A 14253-nucleotide genomic window follows, 5' to 3' on the forward strand; every position below is an offset into this window, starting at 1 on the left:
CCCATTCCCTCAAAAATAACCGAGGCCTCATCTTGCTCTTGATCCTGCCTGCACAACGTTGGATCCTATTGACTAACCTGCAAACTTGGTTTGACGGAAAACATACAAGAGATTTTATTCTTATTTAATGCATTGCTTTACAATAACAATTGGAGTTGTATAGTACAAAAAAGAAATGAAAAAGAAAAGGAGATACGATGGCACTATTGAAACAGAAGAGAAAAGACTTTTTTCAAAACTACATGCGCGCACGCAAAGAGAAGGAATAACGACGTCGAACTGATAGGAGCGGGGATGGTACAGGCAGGCGGCATTGACAGTAATCTGGGTGTGCCGCATTAAGGGTTTGTCTTCTTATCCTCGCAAAGAGTATCCCGCTGTACGACTTCCCGTGGCGGGCTGCTTCTTGTCCAGCGAAATGTCCTTCCAAGTAACTGTCTTGACATATCCGTCGTCAAACTGGATCTTGCAATTCATCTTGTCGTGAAGCACGCTTTCAATCACGCCTGCATAGTACACATTGTCGTTCCAACGCGCCCATACTGCCAGACTCTGTTTCAATCTTTTGGTCATCATGTCCTTCCATGCCTTAAACTCGGCTTCTTTTTCTTTTGTTTGTCGCTAGAAACGTTTCAAAACTATGTCAGCAAAAGTCTTCATTAAGCCATTATGCGGCACTAATGAAAGGTTAAATGTAACTTACTGGGTCGTGGGTAGGACAATAAACTTGATATTCGATGCTGTCCGTATCAGGCTGCGTGACTTCCTCCACATACATGCCCGCCTTATCCGCACAACTGGCATGTAAAGCTCTGATGCACTTTCCTTTGCAGCACTGTAGACAGGCGCCCGCCTTCTTTTCACAAATAAAGCAGCGCTATGACAATCAAAATGTGATATTCGTGTTAACAATCCACGCGTAGAACTGATGCCTCTGTGGCCAAAACTGAGTACAGCTTTGCACATTAACTTACAAGCTTGCGTCGCGCCGCAGGTACGGCTTCTACGTGCACGGTTACGTCGTCGTCATCTTCTCCTGACATGTACGCCTCTGGAATATATTGAGCGCAAATCATATGACAATGCTTGCCATTGTTGGTGGGAAGAATTTCACCATCATAGTCCTGCAGAGGACACAGAAGGCACTAGTTGATATTGAATAAGATAAAGAAAAGGGACTCATCAATATGGCATTTAGGAGCGATTACTGATAACATATTTGAGCACGATCAATCCTCAAACACACATACATTGGGCTTAACTACAGATTCCGTCTTAGCCTTCTTGGTGGATGAAGCCTTTGATAAGGAGCCAGGCTCGGTACGTGTTGATCTGCAGACAGGTTTCAAATCGTCGGAGGCATTTCTTGCTCGACTGGAGCTGATCTCGGTTAATCTAATTTCGTCCGCATCTTTATCCTTGGTTACGCCTCTCTTTCTCTTCTTCTGCGTGCTCTCAGTAGTTTCGTCCGCTATATCCTCTTCCTTCATTTCGACATCCGATGTCTTTTTGTCTGACCGACTCCTGAAACGACCTGTCTCTGCAGCTGAAGAACTGCTCTTTGAAGACTGGAAAATAGCCTCAACGTCAATCTGGACACTATCGTTGATGCATTTGCATGACTCTGCCCTGCGACCAATTGGGATCCAGTCATCCAGTGCAAAATTGATTGATTCTGCGCAATTGAATCCAAGATTATATCCAGAGTGGTAAGCGAACGGGAACGTCAAGACAAATTCTCCTTCATGCTGCACTAGCCTGTTAACAGGGACTCCATCGGTAGCCAATTTTGATGGCGAAAGAAGATATGTTTTGTGACGTAAGAATTGCGGGCATGTCTTGTAATCGGACGAAAAGATTCCCTGCGCAATGCATTCAAATCGTGCACTATGTTCCGGCCGAATGCAATACCACTGCTTGGGCGCCCCAAAATGAAGATAATTGATCGAATACAGATCCATGTCCTCGACGTGCCAGGCGAACGTAGCCTTCCACATTCCAAAATACAGATATGGTGTGTTGACTCCTGGTAGATTCTGATCGATTCTCGACAATAGGTCTCCCAGACATTGTGTGTTCCATGATTTTGTCCTTTCGTCAAACAGGGATCCTATTGCACATGTGACAAAAAGCAGTTGTCAGTATCCATGTCTTGGCATGAGTAAGCTCAACGGGTACACTGGATACACTTCTAATTGTCCATCAATATGGACTCTATGTCGTCATTCGTCGTGGGCAACCTCTGATTGAGTATCGTAGCACGAATTTTGAAGTAGCGTATGCTTTTTCCTGCTTCTACTCCTGCTCTTGTTCATATGCCATTTCTATTCCTGTCCCTGTCCCTGTCCCTGTCCCTGTCCCTGTTCCTGTAGCGATGTCCAAATGTATCCTGCTTTCATAACTGTCACGATGATAAGGCAGCACTCACCTGACATATCGGCTCCATACATAGGCTGAACAAAAGTGAGATTGCGCCAGTAGTTGCGCTCCAATTCCTTGCAGTACTCCACCGTATAGTCCTCGCCGTGCTCAACTTTGTAGTCCGTCATGGGTGGTTCGACTTTTTCCTGTTCTTGCGCCTTAACATCCTTTTGTTTGCTCTGGTTGCTGCTGCTTGCTGCGGTTTCGGTTTCAGACTCGTCCTTTACTTCTGGGACAAGTGAGGAGAGAAGGTCCTGGGCATTGGGTCTTCTCGATGGCGGCGAAGGGCTTGTAGCCTGGCGAAGAAAATGCCTGCGGAGCAAATTAGGTCCAAGAGTTACTAGAGATGGCTGGTCTGGGCTGTTGTTGGCGGATGAAGTCGCCGAGCTGGAAGGGACTAGGGCGTCACCGAGGTCGTCATGCATAGGAATGGAGTTGGCCATATCCTGAGTGCGGGTTGGCGTAGCAGGAAGAGAGTCAGTCTCCATGGGAACAGTGTGGGTTTGGAGAGGAGCAGCCGGTTTGCGGTTTCGCTTGCGCCTAGGAAGAGGGTCCGCTGGGCCATGGGGAGCACCCTTTCGGCTGGGTGGACGATGATCGGAGTCGAGTGATAGGGCTTTGAATTCAGAAACTGTGTAAGATTTCCTGGATTCAATATTGGTTTGAGTATAGATGCCCTTGGTGCCTCTAATGTGTTGGATGATGGGTGTCTTGATCTTTACTGAAGCTAGGCGCTCAGAGAGGTCAGGAAGGGTAGCGGTCCTAGAAGGGAGCATATATCAGCAATATTGAGTATAAACAGTTGGAGACATGTCCAATATGTAAGTTTTTGTATGAGTAAGGAATTACCATTCTTTTGGAGGTATGATTTTGACAAGGCCAGCCTCACGGCCATAATTGACAATCGACTGGACGAATGCAGAAAAATCCTTGAACTGGTCCATGGTGGGACGAAAGACAGGAATGCCAGTTCCGACATTGTCGTAGTAATGGTCGGGCTTGATGTCGATCAACTTCATGCTTGTCGACAGTGCAACCGTTCAAAAGGGAGAAGGGTTGTTTGTGCAAAGTGTGAAGTGGGAGAGTCCGTTGAAAGTAGGGAAGAATGTGAGGTCCTAGATGGAAAAATGTATGCTGTTAATAATCAAAACAACTGGAACACAAGAGGGAGGATAAGAGGAAGGAGAAGAGGAGCGGAGCTCAATAAGGGTAAGACGAAGAAGAAGAGGAAGGCAGATGGCTATGGTGTGAAAGGATGCAAAGAGGACGACGAGCTTATAGCAGTTGCTGCTTACTAGTGTCCAAATGGGCTAAAGGGCACACATGACACAATGGAATGAAAAGAAAGCTAGTCGAAGGTACAGTGAAGGCTTCTTTTCAGTTTATATCGCTGGATAGTGCGAGTCCACGGAAGGACTTTTTGGCATGAAAAACATGAAAGTGAGGAGACACGGCAAGGACTCAAAAGGAAGGGGGACAGGACAAGTGAGTAAGACCAAGTGAGCAAAAAGATGAATGGACAGTAGACAGTAGATCTTTTTTTTTATCGAGGGCCAAGGAATTCGCTTTGGAAGTGATAAAAGAACACAGCGGCTGTTGTCATGAATGCGCTTTTGCAGTGCTACTACACAGTCAGTGAAGTGTAAGTGTTGTAAGTGTGCCTGCTGGCATACCTTTCTTTTATCTCCAGAAGCAGAGGGTAAGGGAAGTAGAGTATGACGAGGTGAGCGGGAAATGGATATAGAGAAGTCAAGGAAAAGTGCGGAAGGAAGTGAGTAAAGCAGGTGCGGAAGCGAAAGGAAGAGACTCGATATAGGGAGAAGGAATAGACTCGTTATAAGCAATAAAAAGCGTTTGAATGGGGATGATGCCGTGCAGAGGGAGGGATCGTTTCAATGAGGAAAAGTGGGATACAAAGATACAAAAGCAAGGAAAAGGAAGTGGTGAGCTTGAAGACGGGGACGAAGAAACATTTGTTTTTGTGAAAATTTTTTTGGGCGTAGTTCATTTGCACGTACAAAACACATGGCGAGGCATTATCCTTGGTCCTCATGGGCCTTGCGGTACTAACAGCGCCATATTGCATGTAAACGCTAGGTGATGGGTTACTACCTACCGTAGACAATTGGACTGATGAGTTGCTTCCTTAAATCAGGCGCAATGTCCGCGGGTTCGAATGTGCGCTAGGTTGAATGCTGTATCAACCTATGTTCCCTGTAGACCCATGTCGTATGTTTTCCCGCCCAAGAGTGAGGTGACAAAGCTCAGCATTAGGCTATTTTAATATGCAAAGCGAAGAGCGCCTGCCTGAGCACTTCAATTTTAATAAATAGCAGCACGTTTGTCTTGGGCAATGGAGGAGTTGCCAACGTGTCCTCCGGGCTTGTCAACTGCGTATATACATTTTGTTCATGAATAAAGATTTGTCCGGTGAAGAGAACTGTGTTTGTGTTGTGTTTGCTCACTACGGATAAAAAAAATCAACTAACACGACCTGTGAATCAAGAGAAGAAGTGAAAGGAAACGGATCGCATAACCTGTCCCAGTAAATGGAAGGATGGATAGATCTCACTCTGGTCCTTATCTCATGCGGATGAAAGCATGGCAGCCTCAGCATGCCCGAGAAAGAACGGCATGTTGACCCATTGCATTTGGAGAGACACATGTCTATGTTCATAACTCCATGTCCATAGAGTACGAGTCGACTGTAAGCAGTGAAATCTATGGAAGCTGTCGTGGTTTAGAGTTCTCTAATTTCGCTGCAATTTATGCTATATACAACAATCAGCCTTGTCTATGTGTGTGTATGTGTGTATGAAGAAAGCGTACCTGAGTGCCGATGTGAGAAAAGAAGTATATACCCCCTTCTCCTTGTTTGCCAATGCTCACTTACTACTGCAACTAGCATTGCTGTCTTCTTCTTCTTCTCATCTTGCCTCATCTCATTCTCATTCTCATCTTTCTCTGCAGTCGACCTTTCTCATTCTGCTCCTTTTCTTTTATTTCATTCCACTCCGCCTCCTCCTCTTGTTCCTGAAACCAGACCACTGGCATTTTAATCACTAGCAAAAAGAGAATGTGGTCCTGGCAGCACTAGAAAACACGTTCACCTGCTCGCACATCCTCGCATCGCAACCTTCCTCCTCTACCTCCTCTTTAACCTCTTCTTCGTCAAAGACAGAGAAACAATAATATCCTTGCTCAAGCTGTGGCCACAATTGCATTGCCTTGCTTTTAATGACCCTTTTGTAGCAACGGCCCTTTTTTTCCCGCCAATTATTTTCAAAAAAACAACCATGACCTCTGTCATTCCTCAACCATGGCCAGGTTCTGGTGTCGCCGACACAGCATCATGCCCACTTCGGGGGCAAGGACAGAACACACTCCAGCAGGCAATATCAACGCAGCATCAATTATACCAAACAGATGAGCCCCTAGGCCAGGATTATCGTTACCATCTTCCAGCCCCTCTGACATACCAGCAACAGCAACCATCCCACCCTAATGAACACAATCATCGTCCGCTGCAACTCATCAATCAAGAGTACGATCAGGACTATCCCCACCTGTACCATAAATCCCATCGAACCTCCGATGGGCGAACAGGCAGAGATACTTCTTTACGGTCAAAGACCGCAAAACGGGTCAGCAAAGCTCTACCGCCGGATCCACTTATGAAGCAAAGACAGCGATCTTTTAAGAGCGGATCATCGGTAAGCAATCTATGCAAGACTAATTACGGAACCTTGGCACGACCCTTTTCTTATTGCATGGTTGAAACGCTTCTTTACCGTTGGCGAGATACAATGAGGACTGTAGTATGAGAGCGCATATGTGCCTTCCGGCAGCGCATGAGGGCAATACATGGGCAACTTGGCCGTGAAACGCCATAGGACCTGACATAATGGGTTGGCAGTGATGGGCACAGTTCCTGGATTGCGGCATCACAGGGGGAAATATCATTGGGTCAATTACAATTTATTTTTACAACAGACCCTTTGCGATTCTGAACTGCCTTGTTCACAAAGCCAGGTCTTGTTTGCATTCCTAAAGAGGGGAAACCGCACGCATGTCTTTAATTTATAAAGCACGCGTCTAACTTGAGAGCAAGTATCCATGGAGCTTGGATGATGCAGGACTATAGTGAAAATTTTGGGAAGAGCAGAAATTGGATGCAAAGATGTCGGAAACACATATCCTGGTAGACTAAATTATGAAGTCGTCTGCTTCCCTTGACAGCGGCGTCGGTTATTTACTGCCAATGGCAGACAGTTTGTATTCTCAACAGTGTACTCTAGGCGCAAATGCATCCCCACCCCTGCAGTCCCTTAATCGCACCTTCGGAAGATGCGGCATCGTCAAATAACCAATGTGTATCAGATCGTACATTGGATTGACGCCCAAAGTTTTTTGTTGCATTCTTAGAATAAGCTCGAAGCCGACAGTGAAGCCGCTGTCAACAAGGACCTTCCACTTCCACCAGCACCGACATTCACGCTTCCCTCTGCTTATAGCCACCAGCAACCGTCTGACGAACCAGAAAGACGTCTGCGATCCGACTCGCAATCTGAAGTGACTTCAGCAACATCTTACCACCTTCCCTCCCGTAGTATGGCCGATCTTCAGCACAGCGTGTTCATGGACCCAGGTCAGATGGAGTCGACTCCATATATACCGCCTGCGAGCAAGAAAGGGATCGTCATCGATCGACCCTACAGCTACTACAAAGTTTCACCAAAGGAGCCCCAGAGAGTGACAAAGATCGATTCTCCCTTCGGCCCTCCTGAAGTTACTCCAGTAATGCCATCTTTTCAAGAGAGGCCGCGCAACAATAGTGGGAGCAGCGGTTCTTCGACCTATCATACCCACCCGTCTCAAGCAAATCCATTTGTGCCTCCAGCGCAGTACCAGCCTGCTCAGTTCTACCAACAGTACCAGTCAACGACACGGAGTGATGGGTCAAGGAAGGAGCATCCCGATCAGGAAGACCCCGTCGCCGCGAAGACAGAGTTGTTATTGACCACCCAATCGACAGGCGCCACTCATGCCACGCGGGAAAAATCAAACTCTAATAGGCATCATCCGCTAGCTACCTCACCCTGGCCAGAAAAAACAATCTCTCAGGTACCACCAACAGCAGCAGAGGCTAGCAGTGGTCAGCTTTGGGAAGAAGTAAGTTCCACTTTGGTTATCGTTACTGGCGTCATCTTCATGTGGGTGTTAAGTTCTAGTTCTTATGTCTTGGAATAGAATCATCCGACTCGGAGTCACAGTAACGGAAAGGGGCCTCTTCAGACCCGGCAGCAGCGCTCACAGAATGGTGGGCAAGGCTACGACATAGACCAACTCCGACGGCAAGATTCACTTGGCACAGCACAACCGACGCGAAAGGCATCTGGCAGCAATTTGCTGCGAATGGCGCGTCAGGCATCTGGTACGGCGCTCAAAGGCATGGGCTTGAGCAGAAAGGCTTCTGAGAAGAACCAAAGCTCGAGTCAAAAGTCTATACACGCAAAAGGCGAGGAAGCTGCTGCCACCGCTCAACTTTCCACTTACGAGCAGAACTCGCAGGTCTGGGCGCAGCAAAACAGTCGATCGCAGACAAATTTACAGCGAAGACCTTACCCAGGCAACTCCTCCAGCAATCAGCAAACCCAGGACTATGCCTTTTCCAGGACATATGAAGCCGAGCTAGGACGGAACAGATCCTTGCCTGACATCAAATCACCTTCTTCTGCCGACAGTCGAACACCCGTTAGAGGAAGTTCCCTCACCCATCCAAAGGCAAATCCCGGTCCGTTTCACAACCGGCAGAGATCGCAGCACCATCTCCAGCACCCATATCAGGCCGCCACTGCAATGTCAAATGAACCAATCACTGCCGCAACACCCCCATCCATGGGATCTGACGTCATCCAGGATGCCTACGGAGGCACCACAGATGACTGGCGACAGGCGCAACAGGCTGAGAAGGAAGCGAAAGAGCGGCAAAATCTCAGAGATTCTAGTCCCAAAGCACGGTCTGGCCACTCCTCCATTAACTCCGTAAGCACATTGAATCTGCCGCCCACTACAGCACTACCAACGACATCAGCACTAAATAGATCCACTAGTAGGATGCTACTGCCTGACAGGGGTCGACCCACAAACTCGGCATCGCTCGGAGACCCATCCTCTTGTAATGGACGGGACAATGTCGGGCCTGAGCCAACAGAAGGAAACACTTCTCTAGCTAAGGCTACTGTGCAGCCGGGAGGTATTTTATCTCAGTTACAGGCTGCTACTGAGGCTGGGCAGATCATTGACCCGGCCATGGGGATTTGTTCGCAGAAGGAGGGCCTTTATATTCAGCGATCCAACACTGCGCCATATCCTTATCGTGAAAACAGAGCCATTACTGAAGAGGATGAGGCGGACTCTATGTCTGGCTGCGGCTCAAAGACACATGGGCCGCTAGAGTACAGCAAGAGCGAGGGCTATGCCGCTGCCTCGCGAAACAACAGGCAGCAGAAGCGAGCGCAGCAACAACAACAGCATCAGCACCAATCGCAGCCAAATCAACCATCAGATCGACAGCAGCACCAGCAGCAGCGTCAAGCGCAACCGAGTGTTTCTCAAAATCATCCAAATCACAATGAACTGGACCACCTGCCCCACCAGCAGCCTAGTTACCAGGTCCATCATCAATCTCACCAAGCCTACCATGACCAGCCTTACGAACATCACCAAAGCCAATGGCAGCAGCAGCAGCATCATCAACATCAGAGAAATCAGTCACTATCGAGATCGCGAGCCATGTCGAACGACTCCTTAGCCGATACAAACAAGGACTTGCCGCCCACGCCCGGTCGTACACCCCAAACAGCTCTTCAAGGACAGGATAGTCGTCACACACCTGGTCAGATACAAACCGGACAACTTCAGCAGAGCGAATCTCAATCTCAAACCCAGAGACAGCGTTTGCGAAGCGAAAGTCAGCCCGAGTCGTCCAGATGCCATAACCAGCATCACCAGCAGGCAATGGCATCGAACACAGCTTCTGGAGAAGGCGCTCTTGTGCGATCTATGTCGCCGCCGCGCAACAAACGCATTTCACACGAGAGATCGGGAAGTGCGGGACAGCTCACGCGTGGTGGTAGCCATGGCCAGCATGCTTTGACATACAGCAACCCCAGCAGTGGACAAAAGGAGAGGCTAAAGTATGGCCCCGATATTCTACCATTGCCAGTGATCCCGTCTCCAGAAGAGTTTCTCAAGAAAAACTCCAACCTGGGGATCCTGCCACAAGATGTCTTGAGGACACTAGACTCCCAGACAATTCAAAAAGTCATCACACAGGCTGTCATTGCTAGCCGTCTGTACAAAGCCCTCACACTCGAGGAAGTTGAGAGCCTGAAGAAGGTAAGGACGTAATGCGCTGCTGGCGACTAAGCCCACATTGTCAATCTTCTTTCGATGCTGATAAATACTCCATTTGATGCTTACTGATGGCCATAGGAGCAAGAGGATCTCCGAAAATACGTCGAGCAGCTCAGTGCCTCCCTCATGATCGAGACACGCATGCGCGACGCGTCGCATTCTCTGATCCGCTTGCACGAAAGCAACACGAACTTCGATGCTGTCAAGGCAGCAACCAGTCAACTGAATGCCACGACTCGCAAGATGGACCAGATTGTCCAGAAGACGCAGCAAGCGATGGAGCGGCTTCTAGAGATCCAGCGTTTGCTGCTTCAGCACGAAGGCGCGGTTCTCAACGCTGGCATGCGGCGCCTCGATGGAAATAATCGCGAGTTGACGAGAGCTGTCCAAGAGCTTGAAACAGCGAGGGACCGGGAGAAGGAGGAGAAGCTCAAATGGAAGAAAGAGCATTCGCAGCTGAGGATCCAGAGTATGGTCTTCCCTAACCCGCCTGGATTGGAGGAATACCACGGCGCGATGGCTAATGGAACCTCTTCGAGCAGCGCAGAATCCACGATTCGGAGACGTAAGTCTTCTTCCGGACGTAAGTCGCCTTCGACAGCGCAGTCCGCCACGCCATCGAACGAACCCGTACCACCCATCCAGCAGCAGCAGCACGATGCCCGTCTCGCAGCGCTTGAGAACTACATGAAGGATCTCAATGAGGAGATCAGCAAGAAGGACGAGCGCGTCAGTCAGCTCGAGAGCCAAGTCCGTATGGTCATTGTCTGGGCTGATGACTTTGCAGGATCTCTCAGGGCCAAACTTGGCTTCGACAACTCGGTCGAGGAATCCGTGGGTCAAGATAATGTGTGCTCGTCTAAATTGCAAAAGCAACTGGCGCAGCTGCAGTTGAGAATCGAGGAGGGCTTCAGAATAATGGAGGCCAATGCTCACGAGCTCAAGGTGAAAACGCAGGAGGCTGAGATCGCCAAGAGTAAGGCTCTCGAGTTTGCGGCTACGACGCTCACCAACAGTAGCATGGTGGCTGGACAAATGGGTCTGGCCCGCTCCTCGTTCAATTCGAGCCAAGGATCAGATATTCCTCGATCGCGCTCTAGACAGCATGATCACCAGCAGCAGCAGCAACAATCGCAGCCTTCACGCCTCCGAAGTCCCTTCAATCGGTCCAAGACTTCCTTGAACGAATCAACGCTCCCAACTCAGCACCATAATAACTCGGACCTCAACGTAATTTTGAACGAGAGCCTTTTGGAGCTGGATCTTCAAACCATTTCTTCCTCATCCAGCTCTTCGGCAGCCCTCACACCGGATATTACAACAAGTAGCGCATCTCAGCACTCAAAGAGTCCAGTTCACCAGCGGCAGGATTTGGTCCGACGCTCGTCTCGCTCGAAGCAGTCAGCACAGCCGCAACCCAAGGATGATCTTGTCATTGGAGACGCACATGAGGAAATCAAGAGACTGAACGCCATGGTGGACGAACTCGAACGCGTAGTGAAGATGAAGCTGCTATAAATAAAGCAAACACTATAATGACTATGACACATTTTAACCATCTTAATCGTTCCTGCCTTATTAATGAGAAGCCCATGTAAAAGGACCATCAAGTGAGAAACTCAGATGACTGAGCTTTGAACTGCTTGCTTTTATTATTCATAAAGCGTGTCGCCAAAGGAGCGCCGCCACTTATCCTTGCATTTGAGTACGGGTATCGACATTTCCTGCGCAATCTGCCTCCAGCCGAGCGATGACTGTCCGTACTTCTTCACGAGTCGCTCTAGCTTCTCCACATCTCCAGTCTGCCAGGTAAAAACAACGCGTCTCTGCCTCTTTGATCCAGAAGTAGATACATTCCTAGGTACTTCTGTCTTGAGAATCCCTGGGGCCACAAACATTGTAGGATGTACGGTCCCCAGATCACTATCATCGTCCGGGTCGTCATCTGAGTACATTATTTTGTCTGTTGATAGAGACTCGCTCAGCGCACCGACATCGCCATCCTCTTGAAAGCTACGAGGTCCTACGAGATCCGACTCCGTGCGTAGGCTTGTATTTAGGTGTCCAGAGTGTTTATTGGGTGTACTGTTTCCCTCCGCACGCGCGATATCCTGTAAACTTATCAAGGCCTTCATTCCGCGCCGGATATCATCCTCCTGATATCTGAGCACATGCCTCTCCAGCAATTTTTTGGCCTTGGTCCTGATCGCAGAAGCCTTCCGTTGCAGGCTATACTCTTGTTGGACGAACTTTGGAAACCGCGGTGGGAGTTGGTATGTGGATCCAAGAAGATGTAGGTCATGTAACGCCCTTTGCAGCGCCAAAACTTCCGTTTGATCCCAGCGTCCCACGCGAGTCATACCGGGCGCTGTTGAGGGACTTTGATAGGTCGCCCATCGGTACTGGCATTGAGATTCCGTAACGCCGCCGCCAACGCGTTTTGCGACGGCCATCCAGTCGATATCCGCATCTGATGGGCTAGTCTGACATGGCTTGTATTCAAGCGAGGCCGCCCCTTTGAGTCGATCCAGTTGCTCCTTGGTCCAATGGTGACTCCGTGGCCGTCCTGAGATGTTGTGAGCCAGCTTTCCTAGCACTTTTTCGAGGTGATCTCCCCTGGAGACAGAAAGTGCCACCAAAAACTGAAAATCGTCTCTACAATCCTTGGGCGTCTTCAAAGACGAAGAAGAGTGATCCTGATATGGCACGCTGTTGGTGCCAGTGCTAATATTTCCCTGTCTCGTTAGCCTCACCGCCTCCGCGATGCGATCCCAATCATTCCCGTATCGTCGCCATGAGGCCCAATATGCCAAAATCTCGCCCTCGGCCCAATGATGTCCAGCCTTGCTAATCTGGTATTTCCTTATTAAGTAGCCCTGTAGCTGTTGCCATCGGTTTTTACAATCTTCTGGTGAATGGAACTTGAGGTGCTGTGCAGCCTCGTGCCAGACTTGCTCGTCAAGACCGTCGCGACTGACCCGTTGTTGCATGATCAGATCGATCAACGTCATCTCCTGCTTCCGAGTCCACCTACGACGCTCTGTCAGGAGCTGTATATGTTTGAACTGTAGTTGCTCGGGTGTAAATCGATACCCAAAGACTTCGCGTGCAAGCTCCTTCCAATCTAATGGCTCCCCGTCCGACCGAAGGGTGCTGCCTTCACCTCCTATTTTTCCTCCGCATTTGGGTACATGCCGCTCCAATAGATCTTTATCCTTCCTTCTGAAGTTTGTCATTGCTACTGCTAGTGTTTTCCTATGCTGGCGGACGGGTTCCTGTGTGATTTTGTACCATTGTTGCTGACAAGCCATTGCCGAAATGGGATATTTCTGTTCAGATGCAAGGGTATGAGCGATCTCGTTCCAGGGTTTGGATTGAAGAGCAAGTTGGCTTAGACGGCGGTTTAGTTCTGGGGACCAGAACTGGAAGAGCTCGGGTTCGATACAGGCACGATAGCGACGGTAGCAGGTGATGGCAGGCAGGTGGAGGGATTCACCAATATGTTTCCAGGTGTGGCCATGGAGACGGAGTTGGGTAATGTGCGAGTCGAGCTCGGGGGTCCATTCAACAAGGGAGCGTGATCTTGCGCGAGAAGAGGAATGTCGGAAGCGAGCAAGGTGATTGGAGGGAATGAAAGGGAGCTTTGGACAGAGGAGCTGTGTTGATCGGGATAGGAATGGGAAGTACAGTGGCATGGAGGTGTGAGAGGATAAAATCAGTCAAACAGGGAGGGACAGGAATAAGAAACAAGTTCAGGGACAAAACGATCGAGGAAGTCCGTCACAAAGTGGCTGCAACACTTAAAGACATGGGCGCGTTTCCTCTGAATGGGACCAAGGCTACTTTACACATATGATCGTGACATCCCAGTATCGCCTGGCCTTATCCATCATATTCATGTCTTTTGAGTGCTAATTCCTGAAGGGGAATGTTCTATATATTTGCGGCTATTGTCTTTATAATCTGACCTAACCCCATCTATTCGTCCGAGGCCTCGCGCTTCTTTGTCTCCGCTGCCTTCATTCGGCGGATATAGCTAGAAGCATAAGCAACATAATAAGAGCATGCAATTAATGTTAGAAATCGTAACTAGATCATGTTCTAGCTTCAAATCTTTAAAGCTGCTCCTCCTGGTCGCAGTGGCATCCACTTCGTGCTTCGCCTTTATAATCCGTATCCATCGGTTTCTATCTCAGTTGATTAAGATGTCGATATAGGCGGCGAAGATAAGGCTTACTGAGAACACCTCTGAATCTATATCTCGTTCATCAATTGCTGGCTGTACTCCATTGCTATCCCTTCAGAGGTTTGTCCGCTTGTTCTCTAGGTCCTGACAAGTGTTCCTGATATACAATTACTGGCCCGAATATCCCACTTGGAGTACTGTATCCGTCATGTATACACAAACTGCCG

The 14253-nt window shown here is 48.8% G+C and overlaps 4 protein-coding genes across 4 annotated transcripts; 1 reads left to right on the top strand and 3 right to left on the bottom strand.

Annotated features, from left to right (window-relative positions):
• Positions 1–89: 89 nt before the first annotated feature.
• Positions 90–2325, bottom strand: BC939DRAFT_439872 (JmjC domain, hydroxylase-domain-containing protein). Its single transcript, XM_051554013.1, has 4 exons — positions 1251–2325; positions 975–1145; positions 704–877; positions 90–621 (listed from the first exon to the last, which is right to left on the bottom strand). Exons 1-4 carry the CDS (start codon positions 1995–1997, stop codon positions 355–357), a joined length of 1359 nt encoding a protein of 452 aa, XP_051415994.1. The 5' UTR covers positions 1998–2325; the 3' UTR covers positions 90–354.
• On the bottom strand, positions 1858–3526 carry BC939DRAFT_302473 (uncharacterized protein). The gene is made up of 3 exons (XM_051551389.1): positions 3271–3526; positions 2425–3183; positions 1858–2110 (listed from the first exon to the last, which is right to left on the bottom strand). Exons 1-3 carry the CDS (start codon positions 3438–3440, stop codon positions 2098–2100), a joined length of 942 nt encoding a protein of 313 aa, XP_051415995.1. The 5' UTR covers positions 3441–3526; the 3' UTR covers positions 1858–2097.
• A 1815-nt stretch (positions 3527–5341) lies between these two features.
• Positions 5342–11386, top strand: BC939DRAFT_439895 (uncharacterized protein). Its single transcript, XM_051554014.1, has 4 exons — positions 5342–6134; positions 6847–7593; positions 7672–9822; positions 9919–11386. The coding sequence occupies exons 1-4, from the start codon at positions 5718–5720 to the stop codon at positions 11356–11358; spliced, it is 4755 nt and encodes a 1584-aa protein (XP_051415996.1). The 5' UTR covers positions 5342–5717; the 3' UTR covers positions 11359–11386.
• A 64-nt stretch (positions 11387–11450) lies between these two features.
• Positions 11451–13635, bottom strand: BC939DRAFT_302540 (uncharacterized protein). Its single transcript, XM_051551390.1, has one exon. The coding sequence runs from the start codon at positions 13533–13535 to the stop codon at positions 11493–11495; it is 2043 nt and encodes a 680-aa protein (XP_051415997.1). The 5' UTR covers positions 13536–13635; the 3' UTR covers positions 11451–11492.
• Positions 13636–14253: the final 618 nt, after the last annotated feature.

The sequence above is a fragment of the Gamsiella multidivaricata genome (genome assembly GCF_025024155.1).
Source record: "Gamsiella multidivaricata strain RSA 2152 chromosome Unknown BC939scaffold_8, whole genome shotgun sequence".
Lineage (NCBI taxonomy): Eukaryota > Fungi > Mortierellomycota > Mortierellomycetes > Mortierellales > Mortierellaceae > Gamsiella > Gamsiella multidivaricata.